Below are 16,544 nucleotides of genomic sequence, written 5' to 3'. Positions count from 1 at the left end.
ACCAAATTGGGAAAAATACATAATTGGGCGGTGGACTCATCGGGAAGAGTAGCGGTGGTAGCTGCTGGATCTCGACCAATCCAGTGGATGTGGGGCAGCGCTGTACCGGGTCTAGTTGCTGCTGACATTGGTGGTATAACCTTCATCAGCTGCTATGCTTCTCTTCGGATGACTGTTGCTGAATTTGAGGAATTCCTTAACGCAGTTGAAATCGAAGTAGGTGCGCACCCTAACGTAGTGCTAGGAGGGGATTTCAACGCCTGGCACGAGGCTTGGGGAAGTGCTAGAACGAAGCAAAAAGGCGAGGAGCTGCTAAATATCGTCGAACAGCTCGGGCTAATAGTGCTAAACCGTGGTAATACCTCAACTTTCACCGGACGAGGAATCGCAGGAAAAAGCGTGATAGATGTGACTTTTGCAAGTCCATCGATAGTGTGCTACAATACATGGGAAGTGCTCCAAAGTTATTCGTATAGCGATCATCGTTATGTCCGATTTTCTGTTGACAGCTCATCTGTTTTAGGTAATGGTATACAACTTCAACGTCATCAACACCAACTTCAACCATAGCAGCGTCGTTTTCATCGACAAAGTCCTGCACACCGACGGAAACCTCGCTAGCGCTTCGAACAGCAAAGGCGTTTGGGTGTCTTGTGCGCAACCACAGTGGCCCCAAGTGTGCAAAACGACGTCTTCTGGCATCCGTTGTAGACTCCATCCTTCGTTATGTCGCGCCCGTTTTGCATGAAGTTACCAAGAGTCAGGAATGCCGAAGGATGCTGCAAAGGGTGCAAAAACATTGTGCAATAAAAGTGTCAAGCGCATTTCGGACGATACGTTATCAAACAGCAGTTGTGCTAGCCAGCATGATACCTGTTTGTCTGTTGGTACAAGAAGACACTCGATGTTAGCAACGACAACAAGAGGCGGGAGGAGCCCTTTCGGCTGGGACGCTTCGAGTAGAGGATCGCATCAACACCATGCAAAGCTGGCAGGAAGAATGGGACGCGGACGCAAGTCAAGCTGATGCCAGCAGATTCGTTCGATGGACACATCGTGTCATCCCTGACATCGCGGCATGGCATTCCCGAAAATACGGAGAAGTTAACTTCCATCTGTCTCAGGTTTTGTCCGGTCATGGCTTTTTCCGTGACGACTTGTGTCGGATGGGGTTCACACCGTCGCCAGATTGCATCAGGTGTCCGGGTGTTCCGGAGACTGCCGAGCACGCAATGTTTGAGTGTCCCAGATTTGCGGAAATCAGACAACAGTTGCTTGGTGAAGCCAACACTGACGCGATTACGCCCTAAACACTGCAGTTCCATCTTCTTCAAAGTCAAGAAAAATGGAGTAGGATCGCTGAAGCTGCGAAACAGATCACCTCCGCATTGCAGTAGGACTGTGACGAAGAACGAGCGCGTCTGGCAGTTTCCAGCACATTATCACCCTCGCACCCTGTTGGACCAAGCGATAGAAACCAGATCATTGCTGCAAGACGTGAACGCCGCAATGCCAGACGCCGTGAACGAATGGCCCGTGAAAGGGAGGCACAGCAACAAAATCCATCTCTTGTATTTCCAGCGTCTTCAGAAGCAACAGAAGGGCGCGAACCAGCCCAGCCGGAACGCAGAGAGCAGGCGCGACCACAGCGCAGGAACAGGCAACATATGCCGCAACAACAAGTGGTAGACGAGCTTTCAGACGTCACCCAATATGCAACAGCTATCAGTGAGGGTGTCTACTCCTCCAACCCCATTCAGGGAGGACTTACGGCGGCAGAGTCAGCAGCGGCTACAGAAGCCCAAATTTCCTCTCGCTAATCGGTGACACAACAACAAATCGGAAGCTCCTTACGACTCGTCAGTGTCCCGTTGGAATTACGTTGGGTAGATCTGTATTTTTGTCTAAAAATCATTTTGCTTTATTTTGTTTCAAACTATCAAAGAGTTATTATTAATGCAATACACACACAAGAGAACTGCCATGACGGCATTACAAAAATCGCACTTACTAACCCTCGCAGGAATTGTATGTTGCGAAAGGCGAGGAAGGGCTATTCTACTTTGTTTGTATAAAATAATACGAAATAAATCTCCCGACATTTATAAAAAAAGCACGTCCAGTGGCGGATCTAACGGTAGGCGGACTAGGCGGTCGCCTGGGGCCCCGCCGATTAAGGCGGCGCTCTAGCAGCAATCGAACACGACATCCGACACGAACAAACCCATATAATCATATGGAGGTGCACTGTCAGACATAAACAAACAAACAAGACAAACCTCGAGTCGGACATGTCAGTTGATTCTGTCTGTGATGTTCGATACCCACCTGTGCTGTGAGTATCTTGGCTGTCAAACGCTTCGCAGCCGCAGTAGATAGAATTCAATGCGGGACATTTTGAAGTTTGTTTATGTATTTTGTCTCTTTTTCTTCTTAAAATTGCATGAAAAATATTTAAAATAGCTATCAGTAATATTTGCAATGCTTCACAATCAATTATAACATCAAATATATAGGTTTGAAACGTATTAAACTATTGTACACAATGAATGTGTATGCAATGTACAGTAGAACGTCGATTATCCGGGGGCGGATTAACCGGCAGGTGGTTTAACCGTGCACATAAATGTGACAGCTGTTCAAGCGTTCAGCGAACATTTGCAGCGTTAGCCAAGTGGGCAACCAGTTTTTTGTACAGCTCTGTAGTGCCTTGTGGTGTTTTCGAAATTCATTTTTGTTCATGAACAGTTGTAAAACCTATAGTTATTGATTAAAATAATATTCTACTAACGATTAATCGATTGATTCAAAGTAAATTAATCACAAAACTAGTGTATTTTATCATTTTTATATGAATTTGACATTTCTTGGACCATTATCCGTGCAAATCGATTAACCGGCAACCGTCCGGTCCCGAGCTACCCGGATAATCGACGTTCTACTGTATGTGTTTTGGCATGGAGGTTTGTTAACATTTTTGAAAATTAAAATTGAATGATTTTATGTTATTATTCATGTGAATAACTAGTAAATAATTTGTTGAATCTTCCCCCGGCAGATGGACATTAATTTAAACTATGAAAATACTTCATTTTCGAGATGAAAAGATAGGCATATTGCAGTGCATCGTGACAGATCTATAAGACATCGAACAGCTGACAGATCACGAACAGAGTCGTGTTTGTTTGTCTCGTTCGATTGGTCCCAGAGCGCCGCATAAGGGACCCCGTAGGCCACCATTCTATAGTATGCTGTATGGACAGAGTACTAGCGCCAAGGGCCCCCGAAAGGATGGACGGGTGGATGCCGGCGATTCAATTGCACCCCCCTCCCCCATCCCCGTCAGCAAACATCTGTGTCTGTGACTCATGATCGTAGGGCCCCCCGACGCCGTTCCATCTCCCAACAGTGAGTTTGTGAGACAGAGCGTCTTTTGTCAAGCAACTTTTGTTATTTTGTTGTGCCACCAAGACAACGCACCGTGCCACAAGTCATTGAGAACGATGGCAAAAATCCATGAATTGGGCTTCGAATTGCTTCCCCACCCACCGTATTCTCCAGATCTGACCCCCAGCGACTTTATCTTGTCCTCAGACCTCAAAAGGATGCTCGCAGGGAAAAAAAATTGGCTGCAATGAAGAGGTGGTCGCCGAATCTGAGGCCTATTTTGAGGCAAAACCGAAGGAGTACTACCAAAATAGTATCAAAAAATTGGAAGGTCGTTATAATCGTTGTATCGCTGTTGAAGGGAACTATGTTGAATAATAAAAACGAATTTTGACAAAAAAATGTGTTTTTCTTTGTTAGACCGGGGACTTATCAGCCAACCTGTTAGTTCAATCACAGGACATGTTAGCTTAAATTCTTAATCCTAATATCTTATTTAACAGGAGCTAAAAATTCAATCATTTGTACTAATAACACTAACACCAACTTATCAATCAACAATTTCCTCCTCATTGATACATTTGCGAATGTACTTAAGCATATTTCGAAAATATCCATCGCAATTCTGTCTAGTTATTGTAGTGTCGTGATTTAGCACGTCTGGATCCTTCCTCGGTCTCCACACAACTGACTCTTTATTCTTCTCTAGTCCATCATTCCCAACTGACATACCAAGGTTGCTTAACTAAGATATCCCCCAAAGGTTGCTACACTACATTCACTTTTTCCTTTTATAAATGTTTGTATAATACATCTTATTCTAAACATTAGCCTACTACAGCCGTCATACGAAGTCTTTTAAGTAACCTGGCTTTTGTGTAATTCGTTTACTTCTTTGAAGCTCTTGTTCTTTTGATTCGAATGAATTGTTCCTTGAGGTGGTCGCAGGTAATGGGGTGTTATTTTCACATGCAGATTCATTGCTCCCAACCGGGCAAGTGTTTTAAGGAACAGCAATTTTCAATAAGTGAGAAACATGCCTACGATACTTTACCTCTATTTCTTTGCAAGCCACTATCACATCACCTCCTCTCCTTTTTTCTACTATATATATTTTGGGACCAAAGTTTGCAGACAATTTGTTGGTTTTGAATGGTTTTTTCAATAGAACCTCATCTCCTTCGGCTATAGGATTGGTTTTTGCGTTTCTACGTTTATCTGCGTACAATTTTCCTTTTTCTTTTGATTCTCTGTCTCGGTCCGCTGTTTCTTCATCTACAATTTTTGGTTCGTAAATTGATGGAAGTCTATCTCGAATATTGTATGACAAAAGCATTTCTGATGGAGTTCTTTTAGTGATTGAATGTGGGGAGGATCGATACATCAAAAGATACTTGTTTAACTCTTCGACCTAATCGGTATTCATTGATTGGCTAATAGTTAATCTTTTTAATAAAGAGCGATTCTGTCTTTCGACCTCTCCATTCTGCTGGGGCCAATAGGGGGTTGTGCTAACTAGTTTAATATTATTTTTAATACAAAATTCTTCAAATTCGTCACTAGAAAACTGTGGACCGTTGTCTGCGGTGATAGTTAATGGTAATCCAAAACGGGCAAAAATTGGTGTTAACCGTCTTATAGTTTCTCCCGAGTCAATTTTTTCATTATCTCTACTTCTATATATCGACTAAAATAATCAACGACAACTAGCAGTGAGTGCCCAGAAGGACGTGGTCCGAGGAAGTCGATAGCTACATGTTGCCATGGTGCAGATGGTAATTCCCTTCTTTTCATCGGTTCGGGTGCCGGTTGGGCAGATACCATCATACATCCCTTGCAAGTTTTTACGTAGTTTTCTACCTGTTGGTCTAATTTTGGCCACCACACTTTAACCCGTAGTCACTGTTTCATGATGGTCATACCGGGGTAACCTTCATGTGCTAAATGCAAAGTTTGCTCTCTTAATGAATTGGGTATGACAATTCTTGTACCGCGCAGCAAAATCTGGTTTGCAAAAAACAATTCTGACGAAAATACTTTAAATGGTGAAGCATCTTCAGACCAAATGTCTTTTTCTAATCCTTGACGGACTGCGTGAATGGTCTTATCAGTTTCTGAAACTTTTTCTATTTCTCCTAATGAAAGAGCGGCTGGTGATGCATTAAAAGGTACCCAAGAAACGTACTGCTCCACACATTCGTCGAATGTTTTTTCTTCTACAGTTTCCGTAATGGCTAACCGTGAAAGTGGGTCTGCGATGTTAGTTTTGCCTGGTTTGTAAACAACAGATACTTTGTACGACTGTAAACGCACCACCCACCTCTCAATCCTAGCGCATGGTTTTGATCTTGTTCCGAAAATCGTTTCTAAGGGCTTGTGGTCTGTTATTAGTTCAAAGTTACGTCCGTATAAGTAGAAATGAAATCGTTCTACAGCCCAAACGAGGGCTAAAGCTTCTTTTTCTATCTGGGCGTAGCACCTCTCTACGTTAGATAAGCTTTTACTAGCATAGGCTATGATACGTGGGGTACCCTGAGCATCTATTTGAATTAAGACCGCACCGAGGCCAACCGGACTTGCATCAGCGTTCTATCTGCAACTGCGTTCTGCGTTCTATCTGCAACATCAAAATACCCTAACGTTGTGGGACACATAATAATTGATTTTAATTTGTTAAATGCCTTTTGATGCTCAGATTTCCAGCAGAAATTTTGGTTCTGGCCTGTTAATTGTCGTAATGAAAACGTTATTGTTGCCAAATCCGGTATAAAGCTCCCTAAGTAATTAACTAGTCCCAAGAAGCTACGAACCTCTTCTCCAGACTTAGATTCTCTAAATTTTCTAATTGATTCTACTTTATCTGGTTTAATTCCATTTGCTGACAGAATGTGTCGCAAAAACTTCGTTTGCCGAACTCCGTATGAGCACTTTTCTGTATTCAAAATTACATTCCACTCTACTAAGCGTTGGAGAACCTTTTTCAGCCTTGTATCATGCTGTTCCTGGTCAGATCCAAACACAATTATATCGTCGATAAAATTCAAACAGCCATCGCAGCCGGTTAAAATTTGTTCCATTATCTTCTGAAATAATTCCGGAGCACAATTTATACCAAACATAAGTCGTGTATAGCGGAATAAGCCTCTTCGTGTGATGAATGTTGTTATACTTCGAGATTGTTCCGATATCTCTACCTAAAATTGAAACAAGTACACAGTTAGTTTAGCTGCAGAGAACTTTTTTTTAAATTTTATTTTAACCTAAGTTCAAGTGTTACAAAAGAATTCTCAAATGTCAATAAAACTCCAAAACATTTCTTATGCTGCATCGATGTTCATTTTCTTCATACCTGGTGAAAAGCATTCTTTACATCTAACCGGGAGAAAACATTTGCTTTCGCTAATTGTGGAAGAAAATCTTCGAAGGTTGGTAAAGGATGGTTCTCTCTTTTCACCGCTTCGTTAGCTCGCCGCATGTCTACACAAATGCGAACGTCATTATCTCCTTTTGGGACTACCACTACTGGAGATATCCACTTCGCTGGCTCGTTTACTTGTTCAATAACTCCTTGATGTAGTAGCTCGTCCAGCTTTTTGTCCACCAGCTTTTCTAATGCTATTGGTATACGGCGATATGGTTGGGCTACTGGTATTGCATTGGGTTTGATAGGCAAATCCAGAACGATATTATTAATAGTTCCCAATTTCCCTATTGTGTTTTCAACTGCATTTACTGGTATGCTTATTTTCAAAACGCCCATGAAGGTGGCAGTATCACGGCCGATAAGAGTTTTTCCGTCTCCTTCTACGACGTAAAAATCGGCAACTGTTTTAGCCATGCCCAGTGAGATCGTAGCTGTAAACATGCCGATCAGTGACAAAGATTGTCCCCCATATGCTTTAAGATCAAGCGCAGTTTCGCGTCGTTGATTTGTCACGTGAACATGTTGCGATTTCATCTCCTCCCATGTTACCTTGCTGATTAAATTGTACTTGCATCCCGAATCTACTACTGCGGTTAACGGAACACCACCAATATTACATTTTACTTCGCTGTTGTTGCCTGAATTAGTTTGATGAAAAATATATTCTGTGTTTTCATTGGCGATGTGGTTTACAATGCTTGGTTTTTTGTCTCTTTTGTTATTACTTGCGATGTAGTTGCGGTCCTGCTTTGAATATGTTTTTCTTGTATAGTCTGACTGCTTGGTACGGCATTTCTTTGCAAAGTGGTCTCTGCCACCACATTTGTTACACAATTTTCCTTTTGCTGGACATTTGTTTTCTTTTACAAGGTGTCCTGAGTATCCACATCGATGACACTCCCGTTGACTTGATTCAAGAAATTTTCTTTTCTTGCCATACTGAGGTTCTTCGATTTTATGCACCAGTTCAACTTGTTCTTTGTTATCAGCGAATAATTTTTCTTGATACGCAACAGTTTCAAAAATTTTGGCTACGTACACTATTTTGTCAAGGCTAGCATCACCTTGCTTAAGTAATTCTCGCCGCAATGAAGCGGATTGGCAATTTTCAATGACCTGATCTTTCACGTATTCTTCCATCTTGTTTCCAAAACCACAACGGTCTGCTTGTACACGCAATCTCATGATAAAAGAATCGAAACTCTCTCCGGATTTCTGTTTTACTTGACGCAACAGATGTCGTTCGTAGGTTGGGTTTTGTTTTGGAAGAAAAAAATTATCCAGTCTGGCAATTGCTTCTTGATAAGCAGTCCTATTCGGGGTATATCTTTCTACATTTGCAAGTGGCCCGCAACTGTCGGTGTTCGGTAATTCTGGTAGTGAATCAAATATTTGCTGTACGTTTGAGCCAACAAAATGTAGTAAAAGGTCTTTTTTCCAATCGTCATCGTCGATTCGACAAGCCCGTAGCATAATTTCGAACGATCTGAGCCACTTTTTCCATTCCACACCTATATTTTCGGAATACCCTTCGTAATTGAACGGTTGAGCCGCAAGGCCCGGCATTCGCAAGATGTCTGAAATAAAATTCATAGCACAAAAAAATTAGTCCAATATTCATTTACATGCATGTAAGCATACATGTGGACACGTTTATACACCCACTCACACCGGTGTTAACCAGTGCAAATTTTCTCAATACAATCATGAACATGGAATTGAAGAGATTGTCCATCCCTGCCTATTGTATGGGGGCGTGTGTGTGTGTCTTTATGTGAGAGGACAATACCGCGTTTATTCTTTCACTTTTTGCGTAAGTGAAGAAAATTCTGCATTGCATTAGAAAAAAATTCTGCATTGCATTAGAAAAAAATTCTGCATTGAAGCAACTCCTATCGTCTCATCATGCTCGCACACGCACACACATTGGGAGGACAAAACCACGTTTTGTCGTTATGTATTGCAAAATTCTGCATTGAAGCAAATTCCAACGTCTCATCGCGCTTGCACATACACACTTGGAGCCCATTCTTTTCACGCTTTCCGGGTACTTCTGCATTGAAGCAACTGATGACAAAATCCGGCGTCATTACGATTAAAATTATTTTTTTCATTTGTCACTCAACGGCATTTAAGCTATCGTTTGCTTGCTGTATTTTAGCACTGCATTTAAGCACGCAACCAATATTCACTTTTCCCACAGAACAAAACAAATTTATCATTCACTGCATTTCAGCAACCAAACCGGTAGTTTGGACATTCTTGGTAGTACCTTTCCTACACTTCAACTTTAACAATGCTTACCCATAGAATTCATAACTCTGCTTTCTTTGAATTTCACTTCTTTTTGGAGCCGGGTTCGTTTTTTTCTCGTCGCCAATGTAGTGTCGTGGTTTAGCACGTCTGGATCCTTCCTCGGTCTCCACACAACTGACTCTTTATTCTTCTCTAGTCCATCATTCCCAACTGACATACCAAGGTTGCTTAACTAAGATATCCCCCAAAGGTTGCTACTCTACAGTTATCAGCTCACTGCCATCTCGTATCGCTTTCATTAGTTTAGTTTCGTTTGTTGGGCGAGCTCTTCGTACTATTTCCTTCTACTTAGAAAACATATTTTCTATAGGATTGAGGAAGGGTGAATACGGAGGAAGGAACTCTAATCTTATATTATTCTCTTCTGCAAATTGTTTCACTAAGTTTGTTTTGTGGAAAGTAACATTGTCTAAAAATATTACTGGATCAGTAATATTATTGGTTGCTATGCTTTCCTTCAGTTTTTCTAGAAATCCCAGAAAAAGATTTTGGTTGAACGCCCCATTCGTGGAGTCATAAGCAATGATCCCATTTCGGGACATGCAACAACAAATAGTTACATTTCGGCTTCGGGATAGATGGTACGACTTGTGTTGCAGGTTTACCGGAAACCGACCACCCTCTTTTGCATCGTAATGAGATGTTAAACCCTACTTCATCCACAAACATGAAGTTGTGGTCATTTAAGTCCGATTGCTAATAAAAAAAAACGCGACGCATATTCTTTCCTGACCTGAACATTATCTGAAGCATTGCGTCGCGCTGGCAATAGTTGCACTCTTTTTAAAGTGTAATTGAAATCGCTCAAATAATTTCGTATAGTGGATTTACAAACGTTAACCCCAAACCCCACCCACGATTTTACGATTTCCAATTGCTCCGCAGTGAGTTTTTTGTTGTGTGGACCTCCTTTTTCGCTCGAATTGTTTGTAATCTCACCTTCTTTCAAAAACTTATGAATAATTCGAGAAACAGTTTGGATGTTCAGATCCATTATCCTAGCAATGTCCGTCATTCGGTATTCCTCATGATACAAATTAACAATTTTTTCCCTATATGATTGCAAATATCCACAGAGTGCTTGCAACACTCCCATAGCGATTTGCAACATTCCCCTAAGTGATTGAACTATTCCCTTGTATGATTCGAAACCCTGTAAATCGGTTTTCTATTTTTCTTACGTAGTTGGCGTAGGCTCGTCAATTAAATGTCTGGTACAGACGGGCAGCTTTAATAAATATTCTTCTATTCACCTCGTTCTTATGTTGACGGAACATTTTATGGATTTTTTTTTGTTTCCTCAGGTCTTTTAACCGTGAGTTAGACCAGGGTGGCTTGGTTGGGCTCCGATAACGAGGGACAAACTGATCGAAAAAGCTTGTGTTTGTGTTTGTAAACATTAAAATATTTTGGTTGAGATCCGGGTCTCTGGTGATATGGCTCCAGTCAACGTTGGTAAGGGCCGATGAGAGACCTATAAAGTTCGTCTTTCGGAAGTTCCGACTCTGGAAATTTGATGTATGTTGTGGTGTTGTAGTGCGGTTTGATTTAGAAAATATGTGAAGAGCAATCACCGGGTGGTAGGAGTTAGGTTGAATCCAAGGGTCAAGAACGAGCTCCAACTTTAATAAGTGGTAAAGAATCCCATCATCAGCCAAAATAAGGTCCAGTATAGACTCCGTGAGGATTCATGAAGCTGTTTAGTTGGGACAGTCTTGCATAGTTGAATTCATCGAGAAGAATTGAACAGGAAGGATTAATCCGGGATTCCGATGTGTTTAAAACTGCAACATTGTCCTGGGATGTGCTCCATACGAGCTGAGACTGATTGAAATCCCCCATAGGGATCATCGAATCATCAGTATATTTATCCCCCACACACCGAAGAGTGGAGCATAAAGCATTTATTGTGTAGGTGTCGTTGCAACGGTCCGGTGCGAGGTAGATAGCACCAACTATAAGAGAATTCGTAGGGGTTCTCAGTTGAATCCACAGACTCTCAGTAATGTTTGAGAGAGGAGTGCAAGGGCTAGAGGCATTTTTTTTTTTGATACTGCAATAAGAACACCCCCTCCTCTTGTCTTTGTACTATTAGTAGTAGAACGATCGGTACGGTAAACTGGAAAGCGGTTGTTTCGGTTAAAACTATAACGTCATATTCCGATTCATAACTTGCTGCATATAAATCGGCTGTTTTAGTGCGTAACCCACGCACATTTTGAAAATAAATCGAAAGTTCACTCAGGGGAGGCTGAGAGCGTGTGATCATTGGGAGAGTGTCGGAGAGCGAAACAGTGTGACCGCGCGGCTACATGAGGTGAAATATACAGCGAAATGAACTATTTGACAGGTGAAATATCTGACAGGTACAGCTAAAGGGTTGGGAGAGACACAACATCCGCTTTCGAAATTCTATTAAAAATAATATCTTCTCAAGCAGAACATTCCCTAATTGGAAGAAATTATAATCTGTTGACTGAAAATTGACGAAATACTCAATATTGAAGTTATTTAATGGATTTAATTACGATTTTGTACACGTTATTTGTTTGCATTGCACATCAGCTGGTTGCTGTGATGCGTTATCCGTCAGATATTTCGCCTGTCAAATAGTTCATTTCGCTGTATATTTCACCTCATGTAGCCGCGCGGTGATGTTCGGTGTTCGGGCTGTTCTCTTCGGGTGTGAGAGTGTTCGGGACGATCTGTGATCTCATAGTCATACTGGTGAGTTGTGTAGGGTATGTGGTGTAAAAAATCGTTGATTTTTTTTATTAAGGAACTCGAATTCGGCGAATACGAAACCGCGGGGCCAAGTTGCAGGTGAAAGTGCTTTAATATTTAAGCATTTGGGAGACTGACCTTGAAGTAGATGAATCGAAGCGTTGCAGGATCGCGATCACGAGGAAGTATGTTTTTACCATATAATTTTAAGTTTCAAGGCGATTGGTAATAAAAGTTGTCATATCTTCTTCAGTAACGTGCGGTGCGATGTGAGTGACAAACATCCATACTCGTGGCTCAACATCAGGAACGAAGCTTTCAAACGATGAACTTGCATCAGTTGCTGCACCGGTAAGCAATGCGTTTCGATGATGAAAGGAATGATTAGCCGAAGCAGCACTGTCAACACCGATTATTTGTTGTGTTTGTTCGCGTGGTGATGTAGATGAAAGAGTGTGAGTGATATTGCGTGTATAAAAACATCCAGGCGGCATTTCCGAAGAGTTCGTGGTGCTGTGAATAGTTTTGACGGGATGGACAGGCGTAGTGTTCAGTGTAGTAGTGGATGCCAATCTTTCGTTGAACTGTGAAGTGTTAGTGGCATGGTTCCTAGTGAGTGTGTGAGGATATTCAGAATAGTTTGTGCGTATCCGTAGATCAACCTCTGCAATCATTTCTCTCTTCAAATCATTTAGTAGGTGAGATATTTCGTTCTTCATCTCACTAATCGTTTTGATGAGGCGGGGTGCCTTCTCACCAAGAACCAAGCCATTGCTCAACTGAACACTGAAGCGTTTGGACGTGTTTCTACGTTGCTCCTGTGTGCTGTCTGTTTTTGGTGTCATTTTTGTTTGAAACCGTTCGTGTTTGAGTTTTGTGAAGCTGTTCCTGTCGCAAGTTTACTGTGTTGCTGTGTTGAGGCGTTTTGTTCCTGCATCGTACGAGAATTTCTACGAGAACGCGTTCCTGAATTGTGTTTCTACGTGATTTCTGTTCATCGGCGACTGTGGTTCAGTGTTATTGACCCTGCTTAATACACTCAGAGAGTAATTCGCACCAGCTCATCAATCAGTGTCCTCTCCGTTCACTCTCACTGCTCACCTAAGTGATCGATACTCTCTCTCATAATGGACTGTGCAATCTGCTCTACTACTATCAACAAAGATCCGGTTGTTTGTATTAGCAATCTTCCTTTTTCGGAGTGCAATTCTGCCTTTCATCCGGAATGTATCAAACTTGCCGCCACTTGTGTTAAGGAGGTGGCACGCAATCGTGGTCTTTGGTGGATGTGCGAGAAATGCCGTGACTCGAGATCAGATTTTTTCTCAACAATTTTGTGCTTGATAAATGCACTGAAAGATGAGATGAGAAATGCAATACGGAGTGAATTTGATCAAAGGATATCTCAACTGGATCCAAATAGATTGATGCCGCAAGAGCGTGAGAAAATCGCTCCTACTGTGAGTACCATCTCTCTCACCGATAAAACATTCCACACATCCACTGATACTCCTATGTCACCAACACCAACTCCCGTCAATCAGAACTCACTACCACACTCACAATCGTGTATGCCCTCTAATAATGAACACACTAATCCAACACAAGCAATTCTTCACACCGGCACTGCCAATGATCACATCAACACAGACACCATACAATTAATTCCTGCACCTGAGCCAAAGGTTTGGATGTTTGTAACTAGCGGGGCGACTATGGGCTTCGAACGACGAGATCCGTTCGCCGCGGTTGTCAGAAGGCGCTCACTTGGCGCTCAGTTTTAAAATAACGTACCATTGAGAGACCGTAAGAAGCGCGCGAAAGAATGAGTTATACCTGCCGGGGTCGAACGTTCCCGTTTGTATGGGGAGAAATCCGCGAGGTTTTGCGCTGCGGATTTGGAACGAATGTTGTTTTCAATGTAACGTTTTGCTTCAAATTTTGCTTTAAATGATTGAAGTGAATTGAACTTAGAGGTATGTAAGGCCGCGGGGCCATGGGGATTCTCAAAACTCATTTTCTCAAGCACTCATGAGTGCTTTTGAGAAATCCTCGTTCTCAGCGTTTGTTGAATCGGAACAAAATCGGTTTTGAGAATCTTTGAGAAAGTTGACGATGCAGCGATCGGCTAACTGAAATATGCGCAATTGTGCTATTTGTTTTTCGGTAATCACTTTGGAAAATGTATTCAATGGTTATAATTGAAAAAAAATAAAAAAATGCGATCACAAATATATTTTCTATTTAAAGCTCCAAATAAAGCATGAGTGGCAATATCAGTTTCTCAAAGTGAGAAAAACTGACGACGGCCACGGGCTCGCGTCTGAGAACAAGATTTGAGTGCTTGAGAAACTTAAATGAGTGTTTGAGAATGATTTCTCAGCTTGAGAACGCTCCATGGCCCCGCGGCCAAACATTTTGAAAATGTTTTGTGATCTATTTCCAATAAAAAAAAGTTTTGAATCATAAATCAGTTTTGAAAATGTATATAAAAAACATAAAATTTATCGGAATATAAATATACATACAAATATGCATAATAAAAAAGTAATATAAATATAAATATATATAAAGCAATATATATATATAAACATATATAGATATTTCAATATGCATTTAAAGGTCAAATTTAATGTATTTCATTTAAATTTGTTACACTGCTGAAAACTTTATAGAAAAATATCGAAAAACTTTTGCACCATGTAAATAACGTTTATAACTCTTTAAAGTAAAATCGATCAGTATTTTTATACTATTGATAAAGTAAATCCAATCCTGTCGTCCCTCCTAAATATGAAATAACTTAAATTCAAATTTAAAGAAAGTGAGCAAAGCTACCTTATAATTCATAACAAATCATCCAATAATGATGTAACGAATGAAATCCAATACCAACGGCCAAAAAAATCAAAATTCAAAACTTAACCATCCTTGAATCGTAGATATAAACGTCTTTAAATGCTTGACAGTTTTATCTCATGATTCTCATTCTCTCATGAGCGTCGAACGGATTTCGTCGTTCGAAGCCGGTACTCGCCCCGTAGGATTGCACCCACTGTAACTGAAACATGGAACATGAAAATGTTTATACTAGGAAGGTTAAAATGTACTAAGTGTTCGGTGAAGTGTGTCATACCAAGAGGTCGCGTTACAAGCTCACTAAAGTATGTGTCCTTTAAGATCGGCATTCCATCGGAGTTTTGCGAGCTCGGTTTCTCTCCTTCAACTTGGCCATGCGGATTTGTTTACCGCCAGTTTGAATTTAACCAACGCACACAGAAACACTTCACACCAACACTCCATTTTATATAAAAGATCGGAGAAATAAATATCTATACAAACGAAAATATCTACAGCGTTTCAATTCCCTTCTTGGGACCCTTTCCTTTTCTTTTTTTTTCATCTAAATCAATAAAAGATAATTACATTAAGTGGGAAAAGAAATTATAAGTGAAGTGTTTCCGCGTAGGAGATGGAGGTCGACGACCCGGGAGGAGGTAGGACCTTCGGGTCTTACTTCGGCATTTTGGGAGACACAACAATAAAAAACACAAAAAAAGAAGGAAAATGAGAGGTGAGAGAATAAATATAAACTTTAACGAATCGGAAAAAACAGAGGAGGTGTTCATGGTTGTGGAGAGTGACACTAAGGGAAAAAGTTTAGCAAACTACAATCCCTTTCTGTTCGCAAAGGCGACGGAGATGGCGATTGGAGGAAAGCCATTACAAACCACCATACTGAGAGACGGCAAAATGCTCATGAGAATGAGAAATCACAAAGAAGCCAAGAAATTATACAACATAAATCTAAACCACGGTGATAACTGTATAAAAGTGAAGGTGTACGAGCACAAAACTTTAAACACGAGTAAGGGAGTAATCCGTTGTGATGCCTGTAAGTTTTTGACTGAACAGGAGTTATTGGAAGGTTTACAACCACAAAATGTTACAGAGGTTTACATTATGAAGAGGAGAGGACAAAGTGGTGAAATGTACAACACGAGAACGGCCATTCTGACATTTAAAACTACAGTGCTTCCCAGAAAAGTGGATATAGGATATTTTTCAGAACGAGTAGACCTTTTCATCCCTAACCCAATGAGATGTATGAAATGTATGCGTTTTGGCCATACTAAAAAATATTGTAGTAGGGAAAAAACATGTGCAAAATGCGGAGATTTATATCATGAAGACTGCAACAACCCATTAAAATGCACAGCATGTGGTGAAAACCATTCATCACTTGATAAAGAGTGCCCAATTTGGAAAGATGAAGTTGAAATAAAAAAAATACAAACGGAAAAAAGAATCACGATCAGAGAAGCCCGCAGAATAAGAAGAGAAGTAGCGCCAATAGTACCTCGAAACTACACCACAATCAATTATTCAAAAATATTATCCGACAATACTTCAAAACCCATAACTACAGAAAAAAGGAGATTAGATGTAACTATTGAAGAAGATAACAATGCAAAAAAAATAAACGAAAACAACCGCCTTAATATTCAAAACAAAACAACTCACACAGATGAAACAGAAGAAATCACCGATGAACTTAATAAAAATTTAAATCAAAATACACAAAAAGTAAACGAAATAAACACAGAACACAACGATACTCTAATATACCTTAGCGACACAGATATTCAAAGAACAGAAGAAACAGGTAGGGAAATATCCCCTTAATAATATA

At 40.7% G+C, this 16,544-nt stretch overlaps 1 protein-coding gene across 1 annotated transcript; it reads right to left on the bottom strand.

The window, feature by feature from the left end:
- Nucleotides 1-617: 617 nt before the first annotated feature.
- On the bottom strand, nucleotides 618-9,336 carry LOC125907310 (uncharacterized). The gene is made up of 3 exons (XM_049608917.1): nucleotides 9,116-9,336; nucleotides 6,941-8,388; nucleotides 618-779 (listed from the first exon to the last, which is right to left on the bottom strand). The coding sequence occupies exons 1-3, from the start codon at nucleotides 9,282-9,284 to the stop codon at nucleotides 618-620; spliced, it is 1,779 nt and encodes a 592-aa protein (XP_049464874.1). The 5' UTR covers nucleotides 9,285-9,336.
- Between the last annotated feature and the right edge of the window lie 7,208 nt (nucleotides 9,337-16,544).

The sequence above is a fragment of the Anopheles coluzzii genome, chromosome 3 (assembly GCF_943734685.1).
Source record: "Anopheles coluzzii chromosome 3, AcolN3, whole genome shotgun sequence".
Taxonomy (NCBI): Eukaryota; Metazoa; Arthropoda; class Insecta; order Diptera; family Culicidae; genus Anopheles; species Anopheles coluzzii.
The sequence above is the reverse complement of the archived record's forward strand: the minus strand, read 5'-3'. Positions and strand labels throughout refer to the sequence as shown.